This window comes from Parasteatoda tepidariorum, chromosome X1 (assembly GCF_043381705.1).
Source record: "Parasteatoda tepidariorum isolate YZ-2023 chromosome X1, CAS_Ptep_4.0, whole genome shotgun sequence".
Lineage (NCBI taxonomy): Eukaryota > Metazoa > Arthropoda > Arachnida > Araneae > Theridiidae > Parasteatoda > Parasteatoda tepidariorum.
Genome location: NC_092214.1, coordinates 44,938,118 through 44,947,719, shown reverse-complemented (window position 1 = coordinate 44,947,719; position 9,602 = coordinate 44,938,118). Strand labels below are relative to the sequence as shown.

Here is a 9,602-nt window from a genome sequence, read left to right as displayed (position 1 = left end):
GCGCAGAATGTTCCGGTCGGCCATGTTTAGTTGAAGTTTACGCGCCGTACTGTTGACATCTTATTGACAGCTGGGTTTTTGTCAAGTCAGTTATTGTTGCTCGAATATATCTCTTATAAAAACTTAGTCAATAATCTGCTTCCAAGCTGGATAGGCTACCAGAATATCTTCGGGACACCGTGGACTGGTTTATGGGGTAAGTTTTTAAATTTAATTTTTATTTAATTTTAAAATCAAATTGCAAAGTAGAATACTGAACATTTTTGATAAGATAAACATAGAACCTTTTTGAACCCTTCTGCAACTTAATTTCTAATTCTAGTTTTCAATGCATTTATTAATTCAAAATTTTGCAGAATACTTCTGGAGCCATACATCTATTGGAGATTATTGGGTGACTTTTAGTTAAAGCGTACATTACTTCTAAATTAAAAGTAACCTTTAAACGTAATCGTTGTACCATATTAGCAGGATTTTATCATTTTATAAAATTTTTAGTCATATTATAAAAATTTAGGACACTCAGAAAAAAATACAAATTAGCAATAACCTAAGAATTGGATCGGTAGAACGTTTGTTTACATTATTCCGTGTGACTAACCGTGTTATGGAAGAGCGAATCAGCTGAACTTCTATTATTTTATCAAATATTTATTAATTCTGCCATACGTTTTTGTGGTACAGTGCAAAGTTTTTCTTTAGAACCTTTATAGATTGAGTTGTTAAATTTTATATGAAAACGATTGATCGATCAATTTTCTTTTTTTTTTTCTCCCTTCGAACAAAATATAGCTATTGGGATCACGATTTTTTTGACATTATCTATCAGTGCTCGATTCCAAAAATAAAAAAAGAATGATTGTTTTGTAGTTCATTGAAATGAATATAAGTTTCCGAAAGGAAATTAGTCGATGTGAAATAACTTAAAATGTACAACTAAATTTGTTTTGAAAAATTCATAGAAATCATTTTTATATGGGTATTCATTTTTTAATGTTTAAACCTTATTTTGCTGATTAGATAATGTTATAGTTTGGGTAATAAATAATCAGTAAACTGAAAAACAAAAAAATCATATTATTATCATACAACTGAAATTTTTTTTCTATATTTTATTAAACAAGCTAAATAATTAGGTAATAAAGTACTGTTGTAGTTAATTTTTGTAATTCAGGTGCATAAAACAGTTGATAATATAACATCATAGGATTCAAAATTATGTGATTTGTGTTTGTAACATATTATACTCAAGGGTTTCTGGTCATTTGAAAAACATGACTAATAAAAATAAGTAAGGTTAATGGCAATTTTGATAAGTATAAGTATATTATGTCATTAAAAATCCTTTGGAAAGCATTGTTTTATTAATCACAAGACAATGTTTATTATACATCATGAATTGTAGATATTAAGTAAATTTTGTAGTTCAACAATATGTGCTGAATTCATATAATTTTATATTAGATTTAAGAATTGTTTCAGTATAACCTGGGGATTCATCTTTAAATATTTTTTGAAGGACTCATTATGTCAGTTAGGACATAATCTATGATTGTAGTGAACTCTTTAATTTATAAGATGTATTTTGCTGTTTTAAATGTAATTTTTAGTTTTATTTTACTTATTTATTTTTTTGTTCATTCTAATAAATTTTTTTTTCATTTACTTTTAAATCAATAAAAATTATTCAGGGTTGCCTTCCCTTATGGAGAATGTTATTTATTCAATATGGAAACTGTGCATATTGAAATTTTTTTTTAAAAATTCGCTCTAGATTAACTTCTCATATGTGTAAATATTCTATTTATGTCTAATGATTAAAATTTATTCGTGTGTTTTATTTATATAAATGAATCATGATGCTTCAGTAATACAATCAAATTTTGTTTATATCCTTGAAATCAATTACATTTATTAAATTTCAAGAATGAAGAATATAATATATGTTTGGAAATCAAGGCTGAACACAGGGACAAAATTTATTGCAGGTCTCTTCCTCAAAACAAGAGTCAAATTTTCATATGTTGTAAGCTTATATATATATATTTTTTTGCAAAATAGTAGTTTACCTTTGATTCTTGAAATATCAATTTTCAAAAATATATTTGAATGGTAATTTACAATTATTTTAATGCTCATTTCTGCTGAAAACTTAATGTTTAATGCTTTAAAAGAGGTATCTCTATTATTATGTACTAAATATAAAGAATTCTTTAACTAAAATTGGGGAATTTAATGGACCAAAATATTTAATGTAAAAATATCTATTAGAAAATGGCATATTTATAACACATGTTTAGGAGGTTATCGCCATGAAACATAAGTATATATGATAGAAAGATGTATCACTCACAGATATTATGAATGAAAGTAAATTAAACTTTATTAACTGGTATAGTAATAAGAATAAGTATGTTAAGTTTTATTAACTGCATATAAGTTGCAAGTGGTTATGATTTTAATTTTAGTATGAATGAACTAATTGCATAGAATTCTAATATTTTTCAAAGCATTTATTCAAGTACTATTTTAATCAAATTAATATAATTAAAAGAATTTGTTATGATATTTATTTATCATAAAAATAAGTTGACATACTATTCCGAAGTTTGATTAAAAACAATTGTAATTAAATTCTATACAAAATAGCTTTAGTTGTGCTCTAAAATTAATAAAGGAATTCATTTTTGTGTAATACTTTGTTGATCTAGATTCATATTTTTGCCGTGTGCAAATCAAATCTGTGGCAACCAAACCAAATTAGATCCATACGTTACTGTATCTAGTTGGAAATTTATAACTAACCAGCAATCTTCTCCAATATTCAATTAAATAATTAATATTATATTCAATGAATATTAATATTTTCTACAAGAATCATAAAACTAAAATGTTGTATTTAAAATTAGTCTGTTTGTTGTCTATAAATTTTGAATCACCCAGTATAATATATTATTACTTTGCACAAATCCAGTTTTCGGGCATTTCTAAGGTAACGGACAAATCTGATGATGTTCTTAACTATGAACGCGCCTTAAAAATATATCCCACTTTCATCTGTTTACATTTCAATTTTATATTTTGTAATCTGGCAGCTTAATTACAAATATTTTAAAATCATTGCATTTTTTCTCCTTTCTGGTTTCATATGTGTTTCTATTAGTGTTTATTTTTTACTTTTTTGAATTTTCGTTATGTTTTTACTTGATAAAATTATGTTCACGAATTGATCTCTCTCTCTTTTTTTTTGGTGCTATGCACACTATTGTATTGATATATTTTGCTTTGGCTATGCTAATACAATATTGGAAAGCACTATTTTTGGAGATATAACCGTGTGAGCGGATGACGAGATTACACTATATCTTTGAATATAGGCCGAATTGACCCTTAATTTGAAACTCGTATATAAATCAACCAAAAAAAAAATGAGGCATGCTACTCTTGGATATAAAAATGTACCCCCTTTTGTGCACAGTAGATAAAAAGCAGCATGGACGTTTCAAATTCGTAATTAAAGGATTAAAAAATGATGGTATTCCTCTCAAACTGTTCTTTTATTTTTCAATTTTAGTTTGACTGTTTTCAACTATTTTATGTTTTGTATGTACGTTTCGCGATATTTACTGATTGGGGATAATGCTCAGCAAAAGGGGAAGCATTTCATTTGGTGATGTCCTCCTGGAAATTTTCAAAGTTAGTAGATTCGATTATAAGCCGACCCCCTGAGTTTAGCTTTTCAAAGCTTTATCAAAGTTCTCGGCATATATTTGGAAATATACAGTATATCTTTTTGTTATTAAGTTTTTTAATTTTTGTTTTAAAATTTTTTTAATAATCTTCTTTTTTGTTGCTTTCCTTGTGTTTTGATCTTATATACATAAAAAAAAACAACTAAAAATCAATATTACTCAGTTAGAAAAAAAAGAGAGAGGAAAAAATTAAAGTGAATACTTGTAAAGCCAAATCGACCCAAAAATTTCGCCTTGCTATCCAATTATTTATACATATTGATATACTTACATAAATTATATTTAATGTTATTGTCTGTATAAATACATTAATTATATATAAAAAAAATTCTTTGCAATATTTTTTAAGGAAACTTAAAAGGATTTTTATTTTTTTAAGAAATTTCAACCGGGCCCTGCAATATTTCTAGACCTTGAGACAAAGTCCCCTTTTTCCCTTCGACAAGCTTTCATCACTATTCATAGTTGCATGGCTTTTTGAAGCAGCTCTACATTAGATTAATATAAATTTACCAATTACTATCTTGTTTAAGCATTATGAAAGATATTAAGATAGTTTTTAAAAGTTTCAATGAGTGTATTTTTAATGGGTTGTCTGCTGTCGAATGGGCTAGGATCTAAAGAATAATTTGTATGGTAAGGGATAAATACTAAAATTTATGTGATAGCCAGATTTACATGCTTTCAATGGGTCGATAAAAAGAGTACCAAGCATGCTTGGAGACTGGGCACTGAAGTGTTGTGTTTGACTGACCACCCAACCAGAACATCTGCTACTGCACTCTTGAGTCAAGAAAACTGGGATGGGCACTGTAGGCCTTGGCCCTCCATTGGTTGTTGCGCCATATGATAAGCAGATCTACAAAATTTTATTTTTGGATGAGAAGTTAATAGTTTTTAAGATTGTTCAAAATTTTAATATTTTTTTTTTTTTTTTTTTGCTTTTACTTTATAAGTAACTGTTAAAAGTGAGCTCCTTTTTAAATTATGATATCTAAGTAAAATGAATGCAAATCCAAGTGTAGTTTCTTGCGTGTGATGTTACCCATATTAAAAGCACTTTAAAAATTATAAACTGAATATTTAATAATTTTCATGTATTTTACTTGTGTACTGTTTACGCAACCTACCAACTTTAAAAAGCTTTTTGGGCAGTGCATCATTATGGTCTTTAATCGTCAGAATATTGATATTAATGATTTTAAAGTTATAGTCTTTTACACAGTAACAGTTGTAGATGTTATGATTTCCCTATACTGCTCTAAGCGTCCTAATCTAATGATTTTTCAATGAGAGTCATTTAGGGAAGTGGCAGTTAAAGCTTTATTGCTGTAACTATTTTCATGTAACAAAAAAAAAAACAAACTTAGGTACATTTGTACATTTCTTAGTGTTCCTCCCCCCCTATTGTAATTGCTAGCCAGCCAGCCCTATGTTACCATATGAGTAACTGAAATTATGTTCCTGAAACATCTTATCAATGCCATTCCTCTTTTTTTCCCTTTAATTTTTGCATTAGCTTATAATACCAATTTATTTCATCAGATTTAATGCATAATATTTGTTAGATGTAAAGTAGTTGTATACAGGTTTTAACCCATTCTACTAGAATTTAACCATTGAGAAAAAACTGATTTTTACTTTCATATAATTTCATTGTATCAGTAAATTCTGTGTTATATTTTAAATAATTTTATTATTGTAGTTTAATAATTTAGTGAATTCTGTTGTGATAAATAAATCTATTGATTTGTTTGACACTGTATCTCTATAGCAAAAGTTGCCATAGTGTTCCAAATCTGTGTGGTTTTGGACACGAAAGGGTTAATATAGTTTAGAGTTAGATAATATTTTAAAATGTGCTTTATATTATGTATCATAAGGCTAATGCTTCTATTGTGAATCTTAAACTTGTATTTTGTTATATATTAATAAATTAAAGCACTCATAATTAGCTCTCTCGAGAACAGTGAACAATAAAGAAAAATTAACTTTTGCAATTTCTGAAATATTTTTACCTTTTTTGATATTTTTCTCCATAGGCATAAAAGTAGCAATGGGAAACAAGCAAAAAGCATGATTTGTAAGTGATGGTTAGCGACTCGTAAATATGAATTACACTGAAATATAGTTAATATTAAATACTAAAAGAAAATTTTTTTAATGGTGATTCCTTCATATTATTCTAGAATAACTACATGTTTCTTTTTAAATGTTCATATCTAAGATAGTTAAACTCTTATTTTTATTTTATTTTAAATTTTGAATAATTCACATTGTGGATATATGACTTTTTATGTTCAGCACTGTACACTGTACCTTTTTATTTTTGACAAGGAATTTTTTGAACAAACTAAACCCATATTCGAATTATATCATAAAAGGCCTATGTCTAGGAGATATTTTATGTCAGTATTGTGGTTGGTGGAGGCTAGCAAGCATAGCTGACTATTATTAGTGAATTGAAAATGTAATTAATAGTTATCCTAGTAAGCTTGACTGAAATAACTAATTACTCAAATAGTGAATTTTATGAAAGATTTTTTTTAATAAAATATCTAGTTAAATGTTTTATTAGTATTATACAAACCTATATATAAAAATTTCCTGATAATCCTGTTATATTTGAAAAAAAAAAAAAACTTTTTTTGTACACATTGTACAGAGACAAATTTTGTTTTTCTAACACCCAATTACCTGAAAATACCTAATTCTACATTTCTACTAAAAAAAAAAAAATAATTTAGTAGAATTGACAGAGAATGTAAACCGAATGTTGGGTGCTTTTATATTGTTTGTTTAATTAGATAATTGCAGTGAGAAAATTATTTTAAATTGTTTTTCATCAAGTTCCTTTTTTCATCAATGATCTTATAGTTTCGGTTAATATTCTATTGTCTCCCTTGTTCTCTGTTTCTGGCATTAAATATGCATACCTTATATTATTTTATAGATTACATTTCCATTATTTCATAACATATTGTATTATATTTTGTATATTATTCTGTCATACATAATATATTGTATATTTTTCTAGCTAGTATTTTTATTAATTCATAATGGATAGTTGTTTTTAACCACCAGTTCTGCTTGGCATTTTGAAATTAAGATCAACAAATTTAGTTAATAATGCTTTATACAATGGAGAAGGTTTCTAATATAATAAATTTTAATGATTATAAAAGTTTTCTTTAAGTGTCTTGATCCTTAAAAATTATTTTCTCAAGACCTTTCTTTCTTAGTGTATTTTACTTGGTATGATCTAACAAGCATGTAGATGAATTATTATGCGTATAAATTATTTTATAAATGTTTAAAAAATCATACACTGATTCAAACTTCGAATGATTTCTGGATTGACAGATTTTTATTGGTTTTAAGAGAAAAAATGCTTCCCTCCCTAATTTCCAATATTACTTATGAACTGTAAATTTTTATTTGTAATGCCACTCATGTTCATATGTGATTGCTTAAATCTATAATCTTTGTGCACAAAAAGTATGGCTATATAGAACTTTAAAAAAAAAAAAATCTTTTCTGGCCTGAATGGGGGAATGTTTAGCAATGAACCGAGAAATCACTGGGTTCAATCTTATCTGCAAATTAAGGCACTGACTCTCTTCCATATAACATTAAGCAACTAGTAAGGTTCAGGATAAATAAATCTTATATATATTGCGATTATTTCTTTTAAAAATTCATTACAACTTGGTTTTTTCTTGACTTTAGAATATAAATTTAAAACCTTTTTGGCACAGATCTGGGTTTTAATCTTCAAAATAGGAGGAGGGGATAGTTATAATATGGAAAATATGGTTCCAATAGTTTAGTCATGAGAATAGTCGGAAGTTTGGGCTCCCTATATTCAGTAGCCTAAAATTAATTTAACTTTTTGCTTATTTCATTATAACTCTAGAATTTTTTAGAACAATCAAACACTTTAAGCTTGCAACTGTTAAACTTCTTTATTAAAACACGTGTTCCTGCAAAATATCATTTAAGATTATTAATTTTTAATTATGATCGAAATTTTTTTGATTTGTAAAATTTGGAAATTTTAACTTTATTTTAAGCCATGTTATTTTATCATAATACAAAATTTGATCAAAATCAGAAAAAAAAAAAAAAAACAAAATAGTGAAAACGATTCAAGCGACAAAAATAATGAAGTTCCTCTAGTGCAGGGATGGCGAACCAATGGTACGCGTGCCATTTATGGCACGCCACCGATCACAAAGTTCACTATGAAGCATATTAACAATTAAATTAAAATTCACAAAAACAAACAAAAAAATAAACAATTAATGAAAAAAATTAAAAATTTAAGGCCAAGAAAACAATAACTGTAAAAAACAAGCTAACAATAAATAATTGGCAAAAAAAATTAACAGTCCTGCTTAAACTAACATCTTACAACCTAATATAAGTCATTTGTCTTCTAATCTGCAACAACAGAAGTCACACTAATGTTACTTAAGGTTGAATTACGCGTATAACTGAGACATAGCAAAATGTTTTTTTTTTTCATAGTAAATGAAGAGTTTTGAGTTGATAGTATTTAGTATTATTATTTTCCCAATAATTAAGAACTCAAAATTATTTGACGGCACGTCTATGACCTCATTAAACAATTTTTTGAAAAAATGGCACGTTGGTGCATAAAGGTACGCCACCCCTGCTCTAGTGTAACTATTCGGACCATACTTTCCATATTGCTACTCCGAAACATTTTGACTGTCGAAAGGTATACTAATTCGGAAAAAGTATGTATTTTGTTTTAGAATTTTAAATTTAGCAAATAATTTAGTTACATATTATTGAGACATTTCTATCATTTTAGGTTGTCAATAACTATCTTTTTGTTTGGGTAATTATGTTTCTTTAATCATAACATTGCGCTTGTTATTTTAGACATAATTTGCTCGTTTTGAACAAGGTTTTTGAGTAATGATTTCTGTTTGTTTATTTGTGAGCAGCTAAAATTAAATAAAGGAGTCAGTGCTATAAAAAAAAAAATCAGAATAAAAAAAAAGAACCAAGGACACTTTTTTTCCAATTAGAAATTACAGTTACTTAAGTTTAAGCTAAAGTTTTGGCCACTTATTGCGAGAGTGTAATGAAAATATTGAAAATTGTTTGTAATTTAATTTTTTAACGTTTGAAAATCTACTCCATTTGCTGAATAGTTTGGGTTACTAAAAGTCAGGGTGAGCAATCGGATTTTTTTTTTATTTTACTTAAATCAGATTTTAAATTATTTTTTTTTTTTTTTGTGTGGTTACCAGCCGCAGATCATCCGATAAAATATATAAGCAGCTCTTCATATTATTTAAAAACAATAGCATAGCTAAAATAGTTGATATTTCTAACTGAAATTTATAAAATTTTTTTTTGCTTCTTTCAAATTAATCACTGAATAAATAAAATCGCAATTAATTTTCTTCAAGCTAAACATCCTGAAATTTGTAATCACAGAGAGGCAATTTGTCAGTTTAATATCCAACGAAGAGATCAGAATACATTAAAGAAGAAGAAGAAAATATTGTAAATTCTGTAGGCAGAACAAGTCTTTCTTCAATATTGGTGAACACTAACTACGCATTTTATATGTTTTAAAAGCACTTAAAATATTCAAATAAACATGAAACTAAATGGGTATAATTGAAATATTTTTATTTCCAGCAAATTGTTTTACTTAAGCTAATGGAAAATTGCATTTTAAGTTTAACATTACTTTTATACACTTTAGTATCGAATTTTATTTATTTATTAGTCTAATTTGAAATATGGTAGTTTACCCTTTCATTATTTCTTTGGATCGAACCTTCATTATCAATGAAATCAAGACTT

The 9,602-nt window shown here is 26.7% G+C and overlaps 1 protein-coding gene across 1 annotated transcript in view; it reads left to right on the top strand.

The window, feature by feature from the left end:
* LOC107457068 (MOB kinase activator-like 2) overlaps positions 1–9,602 on the top strand; it is a 221,308-nt gene continuing 211,706 nt past the window's right edge. Inside the window, exon 1 of the mRNA XM_016075120.3 lies at positions 1–196. Coding sequence (XP_015930606.1) covers positions 192–196 — 5 coding nt within the window. The 5' untranslated portion in view covers positions 1–191. The remainder of the gene's footprint in view (positions 197–9,602) is intronic.